This window comes from Labrus bergylta, chromosome 16 (genome assembly GCF_963930695.1).
Source record: "Labrus bergylta chromosome 16, fLabBer1.1, whole genome shotgun sequence".
NCBI classification, from domain to species: Eukaryota; Metazoa; Chordata; class Actinopteri; order Labriformes; family Labridae; genus Labrus; species Labrus bergylta.
The window spans coordinates 26,657,075-26,675,819 of NC_089210.1; the positions used below are offsets into that span (position 1 = coordinate 26,657,075).

Here is an 18,745-nt window from a genome sequence, read left to right on the forward strand (position 1 = left end):
CTAAGAGCTCAGTTTTCCACAGAAGTAATTTTGCAGACAAAAAATACTTGTGTTAAGTATACAGGATGACTGTCTACACTACTTCACTCTGAAAAAACAGATATATTTTGTAACAGTTTTCTGTTAAAATGCTGTAAAAAAATAAAATAATAATTTAATATTATACAAACATACTCTATTAGCTGTACTGGAGAAAAGATTGCATGTGTTTCAGGAGCAAATGCAATGTAATTCTGTGCCAGAAACTGATAGCATTTGTACAAAAAATAAAAATACTCTGGCGCTCTGAAGTAATAAGACAAATAACAAAGACAGGTGTGATGGAGAGAAGCCAAAACATAATTGACTTTTAAACATAAAACTCTGACATAAGACAAGACATAACACAAACATGTTAACCATTAACAGACAGTTAAACAGTAAAGGAATAATTAGATTGGAGAAAATGTAAATACTCAAATGTCATAAGATGTATGTTGACATTTTTTCAAGTCTGTCTTGTATGAACTCATTTTACTGCCAAAAATATAACTCTCATATAAGTCCAAATCCAAATTCTTCTGTCTGTGCATACATTTCTGCCAAGGTTAAGACACACAGTCTCACCAATGTCAATGTCACTTGATTGCTTAACAGAATATCGAGGCCTCATAAAGCAATCAACTGTGTTTTCACAGGGGGCATGGAAGTCAGAATTAAAACAAATAAATCAATATATAAAAAAAGCTTAACAAGCCAGGTAGCTCAAAATAAAAACAAAATAAAAAAAGCACTGACTTCTTTCTTTAACCTGTCGCTCAGTTAGTACAAAAAAGACCACACAACAAGCCCAGAAATGGCTTAAAGTTCAGGGTCTATAACATCTGACACACTGAATGGCATAAATGGGTAAATAAACAATAGAAAGCCAGGCTATAACATGTTTATTTTGGCTGTAAAATTGGGTATTTTAATATTGTAGTTTTTGGCTTTGGACTAATTTTGAAGCCAGCCTAATGTGGAAATTCAAGAAACTCCATTTTTGATACTTGATATGTTGTCAGTCATTAACAGAAATTTGGGGCTCTCTCACAGATACAGATATCGATTATTTATTCATTAACACTGATGTTATGTATTCTGATATGAATAGAGATCAGTCCAATATCTTCTGATTTGACTGGTTTGTGAATTATTCTACTGTTTGCTGCAATTCTTTTGATTAAAGACAATCTGAATTATGAAGGGAAGATTACTGTCACATTACAGATTCCTGCCCATGTGTGGCTGCTCGCTCTGGGAGTGACCTTGATGATATCAAAAGAACATCTGTTCTTCAAAAGGTTCTGGAGTCAAAGAGCAGAAAGTCTCTGTCAAACCCACGGGGATCCATTGAATAGGACAGAAGATGACTAAGCATTAAGGTCATTGGAAGGTGATTGGGGGTGAACCCATGCCGCTTGGGCAACAAAAGTTTGAGTCGTAGGAGCCTGGTGTCATTCCCACTACACCCTCTGTCTTGGGAGTCTCCCCACACAGGAAGTCATCCTCGTCCTCCCTTGAGCCCTAACATTGGAGGAACAAACACAACATCAGTTTGGTGAGCAACACTACATGAACATCAAAGAAGTCCTAAATCCATGTAGAGTCCAAAGCAAGACTGGATGATTAACTTTATATGCTCTCACAATATACCTGTGTAGATACAGAAAGGCTTTTTATATTTTATATTTCATGTTCGACCTGGGCATTCTATGTCTTCTAGTTCCATAAGAGAGGCAAATTATCCCAAAAAGATGGCCACTGCAAATTGCTTTTTACTCCATCTCAAGGTCCGGTTTGAAAGTTTTATTATCTCACTATATTCAAAAGCAAACATGTCAGTTAAGTTTTAAAGCAAAGAGCTTTGCCCTTTTGGGGTTTTCATGTGGAGAAGAGCTCTCAATAACTTGAATAAAATTGCTGACAGGGTTTGTTTCCATCCAAAGATCCAGAATGAAATATAAGGGGAAGGGGGATGCTCTTTCAGAGTGAATGACACAGTAGCAGACAAGCGTTTGTGGTTCAACACAGAGTAACCTCTCCCCTTCTGAGCTATTGGAGTCAAGTAGACATTGTGGAACTGCAGTTTATTGAACTTAGGCATTGGCTCAATTTTTCAACACCAGAGGTTGCCGCTCTGTCTGTAGGAAGACTTTTAGACATGTGCAAATGTTGAGAGCAAGAATGATTTTAACCAAACCAGGAAGAAATGATCAAAACAAGTATATAGATTTTCTATAAACACACCCTCCAGATCAGAAAGAAATCTTTAAAAACTGGCCGGATTTGGCCAGTCTTTTCAGATTGAGGTGTTACCAGCACTTTTATTCTAATCACGCTGTCATACCGATTATAAGTGATCTTAGTGATATTAATGGCTTCGTAAACATAGCAATGGACTGGTGGAAGTTGAAAAACAACAGACCAAACCCCCACAAAAAAGTCACCCTTGGCTTTGTGAAAATTGGATGCTACTTTTGACCACAGTTGGCATTTCATACACAAAATAAACGGAAAATAATCAACAATTAAAATAATTGTTACGTTCAGCCTAAAATATAAAAAATGTCCCAATATATGGCAGTAGGACGTTACTGAAGTACCCCATGAACATTTCTAAGTCTTCTGTCATCTTACCTGATTGCCTGTTTGGGTGGGAGGCAGCTCCGTGTCTGCTAGTTCCTCCCAGACCTGGTACAATGGCTCAATCAGCTGACCAGACCTGTACACATAAACATCCACAGAAAGTTTCTGAGATAGTGTTTGTTGAGTTCCGTTCATGTAGTTTCAGTTAACTTGTGCAGTATTGCTAGCATCTCTGAAAGTAATTCTGTTCTTTAGGTTAGGTTGCATGTCATTCCCTACTCTCTCTCTCTCGCCCTTTATTTCTGACTCTATCCACTGTACTTTCTCTCTAATCAAGGCATGCAATGCAGGAAAAAAAAAATCGTAGTTTGTAAAAATGTGATTTTCCCGCAACTTCTGAGTCCTGCAATCTATTTTGTTTCAGCAAAAATGCAACTGTGTTATTGCAGAGAGATAATTGAGTCACAAGCCATAGAAAAGTAAAGAGTTGCTATCTTGTCAAGAAGAATTAGTCTGTGTACCTCTGAAGTAGGTAGGGGTCGAAGGGGAAGAAGCTGTCCAGAGGGTTGGTGTTAGTCATTAAACTGTCTCCCCCTGCAGAGCTGCGAACCACTGGAAGCACATTACGGTTGTTCCTCTCTATGATGGTGTAGCAGAACACCACCTGGTACTTTCTGAAAGAAAAAAACACATCAACTGTCATGTATTGTTAGTGACGGCGCAGACCAAATTTATTTCTTATTATTTTGTAAATAAAACCGGAAAATCACACTTGTAGGTTTGCATATACTAAACACATGGATTACTTTCCCTCTTGAGGGTCTGGTATGTATAAAAACCCTCCTGGTCGCAATTTCTTTTTAGGATTTACATTAAAATGATTATTTTTTAAAACACCATTGCATACTTAACCAGTGGTCGCAAATGTTAAAGCTTGTGAGGGATTATTAAAAATTAAGAAAGATACAGCATCAATAGTTGTAATGAACATTGCATATCAGGGTGTAGTACTACTGAAGTCCATTTACCATTTCCAAATGTCTAGAGCCAGTGTCAAAGGGGCTGCTCTAGTGGGTTTGTGTAGGGACTTGGGGTGGAAACCAAAAGGGTTGCTGAAAATGGACTCAGCCCAAAGTGCCCTTGAGTAAGGCACAGAACACCCCCAACTGCTCAGGCACTCTTTCATGCGTGCATCCCTTCACTCAGACATCTCTCCATCAGTGCATGTCCATAGTATCATGTTTGTGCATGTGTGTGTATTTCTGCCTAGGTGTGTGTAGCATGTCTCAACAACAGAGTTAAATAATTGAACTGAACTAAAGAAATTTGAGACAGGGGGTGTACCTTGTGATGGCTGCAAACATGCTAGTAACTGAAGGCAGGCAGACTTTGAGTGGGTTCAGCTGACACATCACCACCCGCTCCAGATTCAGACTCTGCAAGTACTCCAGACCTGACAAACCCAGAAGAAAGACAGTATGCCTCTAGTAGCTTATAATTGTTATAATGCTATTATTACAGCTGTCATGTCATCAGATGTTTTGGATACACATTTAGAAATTTGGAAACAGCAACAAAGGAACAATATCGAAAATAGTATACACAAAATTCAAGATTCAAACATATCCACTCTCTACAGAGTAATGTTTTAATAGCATGTGATGCTGGGATAAGTGTATGTTAGTACTGTTCAGAGCTTCTTACCTTTCTTCATGTTTCCCTCCAGAATGGCTCTATGTCTAAAGATGAGTGTATAGAAGACGGCCTGACAGGCGGTGTAGAAGGGCCCATGCAGACCAATATCACAGCAGGCCTGTTTTCCATTGCTGTCCTGGCTGTCAATGTATTGATGGATCCAGGAGAGTAGCAGGTCCAGACATGCCTTCACAGTTCTGAAGGAGGGAGAAGAACAGTGAATTGGAGTAACAGCATGACAAACATGGTCCCAAAAAAAGTACTATTTTGGCTCTGTGGTCAGAATAAGTATGATTTGACACTTGCAGTCTGTAAATACAATATTCAAAATGATCTATCCTGCAGAGTTAATTAAATTAAAACCAGCAATTTAGTTATGATCTGGCCAGTGGGCAGGAAAATTAAAAACAACACTTACAGCACAGGAATAAACTTGGCTCGAGCCAAGAAGCTCCCCATGTATCCAACAGCAGCCTGGCGGAGGACAGCAGGCTGAGACGGGCTCTGCAAGATTTTCCAAAGATGATCCAAGAATGCCTCGGCCAAGGCCTGTATAACAGAAAATGCAAGAAATATGGAACTCCAGAAACTCTGTTCTTATATGGTGTACATTCATCAAAGTATAGAAGAACACTCATGGAACCAAAATCATAAACTATCAATTTTTCCCTTTAAGCTAATGATAGTTTCTCAAAACAGAGCAACTTTTATATCAGCACCATATAAAGTTGTTCATATCACATTGTTCAGCGAATAGTATCAATTCACACGTTCAACATTAAAATGAAATTGGAGTTTTGTCTCTTAGCTCTCTTTGGTCTCCCCCAACTTCTAAAAAAAGTCTGGCTCTTGAAATGCTCTATTGAGTTAACCATCTTATTTATGTCTGTTGCCCGACCTACCTCCAAGAAACTGATCATAAGTGTGACTACTGATGGAAACACTAAAATGTTACATTCCATTTTAATTAGACAAACACTGAAGCACAGAGTAAGAAGTACTCACCAGTCTGAAGCTGCACAGGTAAAATAGTGTGTACTGGACATGACAGGAAGCATGTGTTGGCAGAATGACCTTGTCAAACACACTCAACAAATCTTTGTACAGCTCCTTAGTACTTTCCACAACCAAAGAGCCTGAGAAAGAAAACACAAAGGAGAGACCATGATAACATATTATACATTGTATATAACATATATACCAGATTCAGATTGCAAAAGCTGTTAAGCACACAAAGTCCACCCTATTTATTGTTTGGTTCAATAATATTATTATAATATAATATTCTTTATATATATATAATACTATTTCTAATATTTTACTCAATCTTATCCTCCCTTTCTTTTAAGAGACCTTCAGACCTGTTTTAGAAATGTAAGCTCAGCTCTGTTTCTTATTGTAACAGCAGTTATTCAGCTACCATTGACATTGCAGATGTCTTTGATATAAGCCAACAGAACTGCCATAAGACTGTCCAGCCTCTCAGCTACTGGATGGGCCATCACAGCTGTCCTCGAGGGGGGATCTTCCGACACATCCTCATCCTGGCAGACAAACAGGAAAAAAAAGACCTTAAACAATTCATAATTTCAGGTGATATTATAATGATTTATATTCGGATCCTGGAGACTTCCAGATCCTAGACTCTATAAAGAATACATATAGGTAAGCATACTGGTCTAAATGTGATCAGAAATCCCATTGCCTACTGCGTGATTTCTTTTCCTTAATTTCTTTTAACCCATGTCTCCATATAAAAGCTGATAAAAGTCCAGTTGCAGAATTCAACTCTCTAGTCCAACTTCATTCTTGTATCTCAATTTGCTAAATCAAAGTTGTTACAGGGATCTGCAGAGGGAATGGGATGCCTCTGTCTAAGTATCCTTAATCAATTACCCGGATATCCACTACCTGCCTAAACATTGCCTAACCTTTAACCAAGTCTTCGAAATAAAATGTACAGGTGAGGACTTCCATTTGCAACCCCTTTAATCTGACTAATACTTTGCATTAGGCAGTGTGAAATTACTTTGTATTAGGCAGATTAATGGTTTAATAAGACTGTAATAAAAATGACAACACATCTTTCCAAAATTCTTTGTTTTTACTGTTAGCTAATAATTATTAACTTTGTTGTAGACGAATACAAATACAATTATTTTTAGATTGTTAGGCACTTTGAAGACTTTCAAAAGTCTCTGTAATTTACTACCATGCAATTTATCATTTACAGCTACAAAATTGTCAAACTGGATATAAGCTATATTCATTTAAAGAAGCAAGTAATTCCAGCTTAACAACAGTTGTAAAGCTGCCACTCAACGTCTTTGAATGTTTGCACTTAAGATTGTTTTGGATAGTTCATTATTTGAAGATTTCAGCTCCTTTTAAACATTCAAATTCAACTAGCATTTCATGCATATTATTTTCACCAACTCCATTTCATCCTGACGAACACAAGGGGAAATCTTTCAATAACCAGTTCTGATGTATTCTTCCTTTCTTTGATACATTTATTCGTCACAGTTTTTTGCTTTAGGGATTAGTTGATTCTTTTAGGGCAAAGCCATGAACAGTGAAGGTTGTTTTCTTTTTTTAGTGCAATTTAAAAATGTATTCTTAAGCAAGAGAGCTATTCTTTAAACAAGAATCTACAAAATATATTTGTAATGACAGAGCATTGGGAAGGGAGAGAAAAGTGTCTGAATTGTTTATCGTTTGACAGGTACGTGTTATCGATTTCTACAGAAAACAATTTAGTTTTAAATAATTTAGTTGGACTTTTTGAAAGAACATATGGGTGCTTTACTTTAAAGTATTTTTGTGAAATAATTGTAGAGTATATAGAGTTGTTACAAAGCATCTTAAATGTCAGCTTCATCCATTGATAAGTGTGGTTAGTAAACAGATTTAACTTTAAAAAAATAGATTTCTTTCTGTTAAGAGTTAAGTTGAAGCAGATCTGCACAATTTTGCCGATTTTGTTTTGAATTTACTAAGTGATATTACAATGTTTTATTTAGGAAAAAGTGACCTCATGACCTTGACAACAGATTATAAACGACAGGAAAAAAAAACATTTTTGTCAATGTAGACAACAAAAAGCAACACATTTTGATAAAACACTGAAAATTTACATAATTTACATAGGACATAATAAGTGATGTGAAAAGGAGATCTGGATCATGCCCAACACCAAGATATTTAAAATACTCAACTTTATGAAGAGGAGTGCCATCTTTATAAGAGATTACAGTGGGCTGGAATATACATATGCATTTTTTATGGTTCCAAATTCCATTATATAGGATGCTTTTTTATTGAGAAGTAGATTTTTGGATAAAAGACAATTTTGTTTTTCCATAAATTTGGTACTTAAAAATACTTAAAAACCCTTACAAATTTACATTCAATATTATAGGGAAGAGCACAACTACATTAACTTAAAAAAACCCAGCTTTTTCTTGATTTTTGATTGTTTTTTTTGTCAAGCTATCTACTTGATACTTCCCAGAGATGCAACTCAAGCTGGTAACCCTGGCTAATTATTTATCATTTATTAATAACCCATTTCAAACTAAAACAAACTCTCTGGCAACAAATGTATTGTCTCCAAAAAAAAGACAGATTTGACCTAAGAATGGTTAATTCCTTGCACCGGGAAGAGAATTTCCCTTCTGCCATAGCATTGGCAACAATATTGTCTAAAGAAAACCTAGGGAAATCTCAAGAAGAAAATAAATCCAATTAAAAGACTAATCCTACCTCCTTTTAACAGTTAACATAAACAATAGTATGGACATTCAAATGTATAGAAATAGTAGGTCATAAAATAGTCGGTTATAAGAAGTAACAACCACAGTATGTTTGAGTTAAAATTGAATATCACATTTAAGAGACGGATCATTTCATATGGAGGGTAAGCCTTATGATGGGGCAGTTAGTACCATGTTAAAATATATTATGGACCGCCTATTAAGTACTTTTTTTACCAAGTTTCATGTAACTAAATTTAACAGATGAGTTAGTTAAGCTTGTAACACCTTGTGGAATTTTAATTGTCTTTAAAAGCTTTCACTTGACATTGCCTAATTAACACTCAAAATTATACAACATGTATAAATTACTGCACTATTACCAAATACAATTGGCCATGACCCTTCTTTGTATTCACGAATTGATGGACATTCCAACTGAACCACAGTGGAGACATGATTCCCTTTACAGTTATGCAGGATGAGGCTATGACATAAACGTGCAAATCCTGAGGTTCTCTGACATTACATTCTTCACACTTTTCACAGATGATAAAGCACTGATGATACAATTCTAAAAGGAAATTACACTTCTTCTAGTTTTAGTAATGTTGTCAAAAGCATTAATGAAATTGGATTGAATTTTTAAATATATCAGAAAATGATTTGCACAGAAATGACTACAGGTCACTGATTGCGTTTGCTGACTGAATGTTTGAATGTTCTTAATACAATTTAAAAGATTTGATTTGTGAAGATCTATAAACAATTCAAACCTAGACCTTTTCATTTATTGATGTCTATCAACTTCGATATTTAAAAAAAATATTGATGTCTTTCATAATGAACATAAGAGAGACAATGACTCATTTTCATCCAAGGAGCACAATGTGAAATTATTTTTTACACCATATATTCATGAGTCATTAGCAAAATCTTAAAATGTGTACATACTACATACTGTATCATTTGTTAAAAAATAAATAATTAACATGCATAATAATGTAATGTGTTTGGGAGCTCTTGCCAGCCCTTAATCTTCATGTGATAAATCTAAATTCTGAAAGATTCTAGCCCTTTATAACTGAGTTTTACAAATTTAAAAATGAACCCAAACCCAGATAAATCAGCAAACCATTTCAAGTTCTTACCATGTCAAATAGTCCTTCCTCAGTCAGTCCCTCTGCCTGCTGCTGCACTGCATTTTCTTCTGCTTCATCAATGTCTGACCTGGATGCACTCACCTAAAACATACAACAGTTACAGACAGTAAGATACACACAAACTGCACTATTTTCCAGTGAATTATATTGTGAATTATTTACTAATGTTACTCTGAGACAGTATATGACTTTTCTTAACAATGAAATGACATATAAAACCAATGTGCAGTAACTACTTGGATTAAAAAACAATAATTCAAATTTAGACAGGATTAACAGGAAACATTTTCAATCTGGTAAATGCTTCTTACTTTGCTACCAATAAAAAATAAAGTAAATCAAGTTCTGGGACAATATCACCACAAACCAACATGGATCTAAATAATTGCAAAGAGCAACTTTCAACGGGGTTCCTGTTCATTTCAAATCTAAATCTAAAACACTGTTTTTTTTCATCCTTTTAAATTCAGTCGTCATGTGTTGAGTCTGATTGGAATAATGTGAGCTCAAACACTTACATCTAGTTTAAGCATTTTGCCAATGATCACTTCCAGTACTTCTCGTCTAATTGATGGTATATAAATGGTAACCCTCAAGAGGTTGTGGACATAACACTCCTGTGGAGACAAAAAAAACAATCAAAAGAAAAAATGTGACTGTGTCATCGAAAATTAATATTTCATTTGTTTTCCAGGCCCAAGTATTTCTAACAGATGTTTGATAGAATTCTGGATGATTGTTCACTACACACAATTAAAAAAAAAAAAAATACAGAGCTGCTGTATCTATAATATACCCAGGTCACCTATCAAATATCAAGTGGTGCAACAATAACAACTCTCAAGTCAAGTTGAGCTGTTCTGTATAAGTTGAAGCATAATTCAGTTGTTTCTTACCAGCGTTCTGGATGATTTCTGTATAAAAGGAAAGTTGTCTTGTAAAATGGGCATCAGAAAGAGACTTGTGCTGAAAAAGATAGAAATTGGTACAATGCAACTGGATTTTTTGATAATAAAATAAAAGTTCAAGACAGGATTATAACAAATGTTAGTACATCTTTGTAGAAGTTCTAAGTTCTTTTCCTCCTTGTCTCTTGTCCAGCTTTGTAACAATGTATATTTCTAAGGTTATCCTTAAAGAAAGACAATTCCTTTAGACCACATTGGGTTCGTTATTTCCCACAATTTCCCAGTCTGGGATCAATAAAGTAATTCTATTCTACTCTATTCTATTAACTAGACCTGTCAAAGTTATCATGAGTCTCCATAATATCTCCATATAATTGGTTTCTAATTACTAGTATATTTATTATAACCGCTTACTTAATAGATAGCTTGGCTGATTGTACTACATTTGGATTTTGGAATTTGGGAAATATTTAAAGTCAGTAAAATAGAAAGTAGGGAAATACAAAAAGAATCAAAGATGCTATGTATCTGCTTTTGGTTTGTGTAGTGATGCTATACAAAGACAGCAGCAGTCCAGCATTGCAGTCTACTATAATTTAAAGGCATGCTTTCTTTTTTTCAAACAATATTTCTAGAAATAAGATTTTACAATTTATGTCATGGGAAAAAAACCTTAACCACTACCCATCCCCCCCAAAATGCCTTTTGCAGTTGGCAAACGTCTATAAACCAGCCTCATTTGCACCTGCATATGGAACAGGCCAGCATGCATATAGCAGATACAGAGTTATTAAATTATGCATTATTATTTAACAATTTAATGTATTAAAATAGAAAACGCATCCTTGTTCAAGAAAATATTTTTTTGATCTACACAATTTTATCACATTTGTTAAATTTAATGAAATTGATATTTTTTTCACCTAATGAAGTGTGAAATCCAATCTTAACTTTTGATGGCTGAAAATAATAAAAACCAAGACAAGAAGGCAAAAAATGGCAGGGACTTACGATGGCACGAATCTGATGATTAGCTGCAACGCCTGGTGACACTGATCGAAGTTTCTTGGGAGGTCTTAAAACATCAAAGGTGCAGTTGAGTTAATTCATTTGTATTCTTACATATAGAATCAGAATGGTAAATGTTCAATGGACTTGAGCTTGTATAGCCCTTTTCCAGTCTGACTATTCAAACCTACCCGTTCACACACTGATGGCAGAAGCTGCTAAATCAAGTATCCATCAGTATGGTAACTAATCCCATTCATAAACCGCTGAAAAGCAACGGGAGCAACTTGGGGTTGCTCCCGGAAATGTGTCTGCAGGAGTTGGGGATTGAACCCTCGACCTTCCGATTGAGAGACAACCGACTCTACCACAGCCAGCTAAAAAGGTAAACTGATATCTCACACTGGCCCTTCTTCGCCTTCACACTTACTGTACCTCTTGACCTCCCCTAATTGCAGCAAGCGGCAAAAAACAATGACAAAAGCCCTGATCAGATATAGAACATCTCATAGTTCTGATCATTAAAACAACCCAGGCCCTTTGCTGCATAACATCCCTCACTCTCTTTGGCCTTTCTGTGACTTGCTTTAAAAAAAAAAAAGGAATTAGAGGAATGACACCTACTTTCATCTTCATCATCTGAATCAGAGATATCAATGCCTCCTTCACAGATTGTCACTCGCTCTGGAAACAAACGCACGCACCATATTATTTTCTTTGCATCACTAATGTTGGGATACGATAAAAAAAATGTTTTTATTTAAAATCACACCATATATTTAACATAAAATAAATAAATACAGTCAACAAACTATTTATGTTAAGATAGTCAATATTACTTTGATAAATTCACATTTTTAGTATATAAGTTTATCATGCCAGCAGTCAAGGGGAACCTACTTGGTATAAAGTGGGAGATCACCATTTTGAGACAGGCACACAGGTATACAGTCTGTGCCGAAACCAGGTTACTTAAGAAGGCCATGTACTCCTCCACTACAGCCTGGCTACGGCCTACCCAAGGAAGCCTCTAAAAACAAAAAAGTGTTTCAGTTTTCTAACATAGGCCTATTATTTACTTAAAATATTTAGGAAGATACTGAAATACTGAAAATAATCATGTTGGTAATTTACTTTTCTTACAATGCTTCACAAAGATGAAGTGACTGTTAATCTTTCAAAATATTGCACAGTCTATCATCTTTCGCTCTATCCTATAAACTTATTGTGTATGCGTTTTGTAAGTTTATGATATCAATATAAATAAAGCATAACAAACATTTCTAAAGAAAAATAACAACTTCCCAGAACCAAGGGCAATGTGTGAAAATTCTTGTTTTTGCCAACAAACAGTCCAAAACCTGAAGACATCAAATGCACGATCATGTACAAAAAACTCCAACATTTGGTACTAGAAAACGTTTAGCGTTTTCCATTGACTAGCAAATGTATGATTAATTGTTACAATAAAAAAATTATCCCCTCAGCTTGGTACAGGTCCCTACCATTCTTAGTTCACAATAAGCAGTTAACTATGAAGAGCTACAATATTCTTCCTGTTGTCTTTTCAACCTCACCAAAATTGTGTAGATGAGCTGTTCATGTTCTTTGGTTAGCTGGGTCACACAACTACGAAACTCTTGTAGCCAGTTGATGATTTGAGCATCCTGTCAGAGGAGAAAGCTCATTGAAGAACAAACATGTGACATACAGATTTCAGGTTACCTTCGGACACACTGATGCTTCACTGTAGCCTACCTTAATCTCGGGATCCGCTAGCTGGTGTTTTAGCAGCTCATAGTCAATTTTGTCTCCCTTGAAACAATAAGATGAATAGTAATGATTATGTTGCAATGCGCTGCCACCAATTTAATGTCTCTTGTTATCTAGTTAAACTAAACGCAGAAAGAAATGTCGTTTTAATAGTTGTACTGCAGTGTGTAGTGCTTCGATAACTTTAACAAAGTGGGAACTGGAACGTACCTGTTTTTGTTTAGCTAGAGTTTCCGCAACACTCCCTCCAAACCTTACAGTCTTAACAGGAGGGGTGTTCAAAAAGTCCCGATCATCTGTCTCCATACTCCACACTTCTTGTGGAAGTTAGCGCTTGTTTTTAAATGCTATATTTTACGCTCACGTTCAGTTCAAGCTCTTATTTGTGTTCGGTGTGGTCAATTTGCAGTCAAATGGTTAACGCTGACGGTATGGTAAAGAGTTCTGTTAACTGATGAAAACGTTTCTTAAAGGAATATCCGACTAGTCCGTAGCTCATAGACATGTGTGCGATCGTTTTTGTTAAAGGGAAGGTTTTGTTTTCACGGAAGTGCATACGAGATACCGGTACCACACTTTAAGTCTTCCCATATACCTGATATTTTATTGCGTTCCGGTTGGCTTTCGACGCACATGCAAGGTTCAGTGTATGTGGTCTATAATTCACTTAAGCCCCCTTTTTTGGAACTAATCCTACTTCCGAACTCGGGGCGAGCCGTTTTCTGCCCAATTACACCATAGGCTGTATAAAGAGCGCCTTCAATGTTGTAGGCCCTAGCCTAATACTTAATGCTAGTATATGAACGTCGGATGGCGGACCCACCCCCACCGCAAAAACAAAACTGATAGCTAAAATTAACCATTGTGTTATGCAATATCTGTTAACTAAACAAATCACAATTTCTTACTTGGGATTCAAACGAGGTGTGTTGAATGCAGTATTCCCTCTCTGCCTCATTTAGAGATCAAACTACCATATTAATCAAACTACCATATTAATATTAGAATATTTAGTATGTACCAGGTACCAGGTAGTTATTTTATTTAAACTGACTTATCATTGAACAGTTTATTATTTAACCCAAATTTTGATCTTCTGCAAATATTTTGATCCCCCTACCTATACAAACGTTGTTATTCCTTATTTAACATGTGTTGCCTGGACTTTGTAATGAAAAGAAGTGCTGTAGGCTGATAGTGATGAAGTTGGGCACAGCCACAGTCAAAGGAAATAGCACTGTAATAAAGCGACTGGTTCCAAAGGTTAATCGCTGAGGCAAGTTAGGTGGGACAAAGGAATTAAAGGCACCAGCACCTTTTTTCACAGCATACTGTGTAGTTTATTTATTACATTAAACAAAACAAAAACAAGTGTGTGTGTGTGTGTGTGTGTGTGTGTGTGTGTGTGTGTGTGTGTGTATATATATATATATATATGTATATATATATATATATATATACATAGCCTAGCCTATAGGCTAGGAAATCAATGCATCTTTAAATTTCTCATTTTACTTTAGACAGCTCAGCTGACGAGTCACAAGAAATATCGACTTTATCACATCAAACATTTAACTTTTTGACCGTTCCTTAGAGCTGTTTAAATTTGAGGTTTTTTTTAACCCTAATGTGTTTCTTTTTTCCGTGGTTAATGTCGCAAACCTGGGATCTACCAGAAGTTCCTTAGTTTTTTCAAAATAAAAGAAGAGTTGAATTCAAACAGCAAGTAAATTATTCTCAGCTTCATACAGTACACATTTTCAATATAAAAGCCTAACAATTTTTATTTATTTTTAAATGTGAAACAATGGAATTTCAAAACATGCTAATTCGAAATGCGATAAATCGAGATGACTACTGCAATTTAAACGCACATTATGTAAATTCCGTCGCCAGGGGGCTCTCTATCAAAACAATAACAAAAAGATGACGTTGAGACTGGCGGAGAATCATAGTAGTTCTCTTTCCTACCGCTACTCCCCCCCATGTAAATGAACTCCAACTACACCATAGTCAAGATAGATAGATAGATAGATAGATAGATAGATACTTTATTGATCCAGAGGGAAATTCAAATTTCAAAATTCAAAGACGAACGAGCGAAACAGATTGGAGGAAGAGAATATACACCAACGATTATAAAGACGAGCTAATGTATCAAAGTGTAATTAACATTATGTTTTAATACAGCAGTACATACAGCAATAGTACGGCAGCTTTCAGTTGCAATTACCGCTTCCTTATGCAGCAGTCTTTGACAAAACATCTGGTGTTTCCTTGGAAACAATAAACACTTTGTGTCTGTCATGGCAGCCCTATCATGGTGGCTGCCACGACAAGACAGATCCCGTTACAACTTTAAAATGAAGGATTTCTCTGGCTTTGATAACTGTTGGAAATATTTGAGGTAATGTAAATACTCAAAATATATATATAGATATATGTATATATATCTATATCTATATATATATATATATATATATATATATAACCAAGGTTTAGTCAATTTTGTATTAATTTTGATATTTTAATGTAAACATTCTCATAAAATTCTACATTATTATACATTTAAGAATAATTGCGATTAAGAAATGTAATCGTTTAACATGAATGTGGCAGCATAACATGATCTGAGATTACCTGGCCAAATACCGAAGTGACTGCAGGAAGCCACAGGTGGGCATGGAGGCAGTCTGGAACTCTACGGAGAGGGAGGAGAAGATACCGTTGATCAAGAAGGCGGCAGAGGACCAGAAGCGTTACGAGAAGGAGCTGTTACAAAAGAAAACTACTGCAGCCAGTCAGGCTCAGAAGAAACCCAAGTTTGATGGAGAACCATAGAAACCCCAGTGAATGGGTATCTATACAGTATATATATAATGATATGAAATTGTGTCACAAATTGTGATTGAATGTGACTTAAATCAATCCATCTGAGTACAAGTACAGAAACAAATCTTGTTTTTCTTTTGCTGCAAAAAAACAACTTGTTGCTGCTACTTTCATGCCCCTGATTGATTGTGATGTTTATATGCATGAATCGTCTCAGTACCTAAAATCTTTGAATACTGTATATCATGGTGCGCTGAGAATCATAACAACACTCGGGGCCCTGACTCATCATTGTTCTCTGTATGATCGAGTCGGCTGGCCTGCATTGTCCAAGCGTAGACAAACTCATTGGCATTTCCTTATTTATAAGGCTCAAAGCTCCTGCTTCCCTCATACTTGTGTAACTCTATTCATCTGAAAAGTGCTGGAAGCCACAGTCTTCACTCTGCAACCCAGTCACAAAAGTTATTGTTGTTACCTGTTCCCAAAGTGCGTCTTGAAATGGGGAGTTTCAGGTACACTGCTCTTGCAGCCTGGAATCTCCTGCAGGATGATATCTGCCTTGGTGTTGGAGGAAGATGCTTCAGGTTGTAGATGTTTTGACTAATGACTTTCTGCTCTGTCACTCATGTTAATCTGTGCTTGTAGGTTTTTAATCTCAATGAAGTCTCTCTTGGTCAAATACATTTTAAATAAAATATAAATTAAAAAAACAAGTGGATCTGTGATTCCACAGATGGACAGACAGAAAACCCTGAATCAAAATGTCTTTGGTCACTAATGTAGAGGGCTAAAACAGTCCTGGTTAAGTGCATATGTTCCATGATGTGGTAGATTGCAGTAACAAGATGCAAGCATGTTTCATCTGACATAACTGTACATTTCCTGGAAGGTTGGGCTTTGATATTCAACTGTCAATTGCTTAAAGTCTCTTGTAGAATTGTTAACATGTTTGTCGATATTAAAAGACTGATTCCATGCTGTTATTTTGATAAAACATAACTTTATTTGGAAAACATTTATTTGAATAAAGCATTTATTATCAACCCCAAAATGCCAACATTATGTTTTACAGATATCATCAGGAGAACAGGAGAGCATGAACTGGAATCAACCAAAGACACTGTAGAGTAGTCCCGTATCAAGTTTTGCTGGGGAAGAAAATGATTTAAAATTATTAAAAAAGTACATGCTCAGTAGTTTAGAGTTTGTTTTTACATTCAAAAGAGGAGTTTGGAAAGCCATATATGTTTTTCCAGACAGTTTTAGTATGTTGATGATGAGGTTTTCAAGGAAGTTTCATGTAAGCCTGGTATTGTTTGAAATAAGGGCTTGTCTTTTAGTGAGCGCTAACCCATAGTCAATCATTTACCCATTGATAAGATTTTTTACTGCCATTGCCACAGAGAGTCGTCTTTATGGTTCCGCATCAACCACTATCAAGCCAGAAGAAAATAGAATAGGAAAATAACAAAGGGGCATTTTATTTAAACAAAATCGTTTTAATAATAGTATGCAGAATGGCTATTCACCAACTGAATAAAAATCAGCTAGGCCTAAATTATTTAAAAAGACCATGATTCCTTTTGTGTTCAGAACCCATATACAATTAAACATGTACATTTTTCATCAAACAACAAATACAATACAAGAATATCTTTCTTTATGTTCAGATATTTGCGTTCACTTATGAAGGCTTTATAATAGTCTATAATTATAGCCTTTTTTTAATCAAAGTTTGATCTTAAACTGTATTCTTTTAAATGGTTAATAATATGGAAGTCAAGAAGAAAATAAAACTTTCATTTTGAAATAGTAAATGGTAGCCTATTGGTACCATAAAGGGGATAATGTTGTTTCTGTACCATTAATCACAGGAAGCATATTTACTTTTATTTTTCACCTGATATCCTTACTACAACTTTGGCCATTATCAGTCACTGCCATATAATAAAATAGGCTACGAGGGCCCAAATTTGTTAAGTCCTTGATACAACTTATCACTTTTCCTGATGACTGCACATTTTTCTCCAAGGACATAGGCCTACATAGGCTAGCCTATACGCTGGTGTTGTGTGCGTCAGGTCTCACCTTTGGATTGGACACACTATGTTGGTGAAGTCTCTGTGGTGGTTAGCTGCATCTCTACAACAAAGCCAGCCCCTGAGGTGGTGTGCGGGGTAGGTTCCTTAAGTGTCATCGTTGCCATGGCAACGTGTCCATGCTCCAACTGAGAGCCCACGGGCGGCCCACCTGCTGTCCTATGCGACCGGGCCGTGCGGGAGCTGGACGGTCCTTCGTTCCTGCGAAACGAGTTCCTGATGCCGCTGGACATACGGCTCGAGAGGCGCCTTACCGCGCTACTAATACCTCTCATGCCACTCTTGTCCTTCTTTAGTAACCCAACATCATCTTCCAGCTCTGCCGGGGGCACCTCGATGTTCCCAGAGTACCAGAAAACCCACCAGATGAGGCTGAGGAAGATAACGATGGCGCCCGCGTAGATGAGCAAGTCATAGAAAAACACATTCACAAACAGCCCAATGAGAAGTACGGCCAGTCCCACAATGTCAAATGCTACAGCGAGCCAAAAACAGCACACACAGCGACCCAAGCCTCTGTAGACTGGTTCCATGTCAACGTCAAGAAAATAAGTCTTAATGGCTCCAGGAGACGCTGTCTATATCCAGGTGCTTTAGCACAGTTGGAAGTAAGGTGAGGCGTTGAGGTATCCTGCCTCCAACTCACAGGGCGTGGTGCCCATTGGAGGAGGGGCTGAAAGCCTACCTGGCGCATAAGGTCTTTGTGTCCCCTCTCCTTTGAAATACGAAATAGGCTACAGCATGTTCAACAGGTCGTTGTTGTTGTTGTTTGTTTTTGTTTTGTTTTCACATTTTTTTTTTATCTTCCTCTGCCACTGTCCTTAATTTGGCCTTGATTTAACAACCTTTCAACAGATCTAGGGAGGGGACTTACCTTCACTTCAGTAAGCACAGCCTGTAAC

The 18,745-nt window shown here is 36.5% G+C and overlaps 2 protein-coding genes across 2 annotated transcripts; both read right to left on the reverse strand.

Annotated features, from left to right (window-relative positions):
• Positions 1–318: 318 nt before the first annotated feature.
• Positions 319–14,048, reverse strand: rrn3 (RRN3 homolog, RNA polymerase I transcription factor). The gene is made up of 17 exons (XM_020644218.3): positions 13,120–14,048; positions 12,895–12,951; positions 12,714–12,803; positions 12,037–12,166; positions 11,761–11,820; positions 11,140–11,203; positions 10,117–10,186; positions 9,739–9,837; positions 9,209–9,301; positions 5,723–5,846; positions 5,308–5,438; positions 4,721–4,851; positions 4,312–4,499; positions 3,952–4,060; positions 3,129–3,281; positions 2,659–2,743; positions 319–1,545 (listed from the first exon to the last, which is right to left on the reverse strand). Exons 1-17 carry the CDS (start codon positions 13,213–13,215, stop codon positions 1,405–1,407), a joined length of 1,821 nt encoding a protein of 606 aa, XP_020499874.1. The 5' UTR covers positions 13,216–14,048; the 3' UTR covers positions 319–1,404.
• Positions 14,049–16,724: 2,676 nt separating this feature from the next.
• On the reverse strand, positions 16,725–18,464 carry si:dkeyp-72e1.6 (transmembrane protein 238-like). Its single transcript, XM_020644243.2, has 2 exons — positions 17,833–18,464; positions 16,725–16,892 (listed from the first exon to the last, which is right to left on the reverse strand). The coding sequence occupies exon 1, from the start codon at positions 18,374–18,376 to the stop codon at positions 17,849–17,851; it is 528 nt and encodes a 175-aa protein (XP_020499899.1). The 5' UTR covers positions 18,377–18,464; the 3' UTR covers positions 16,725–16,892; positions 17,833–17,848.
• Positions 18,465–18,745: the final 281 nt, after the last annotated feature.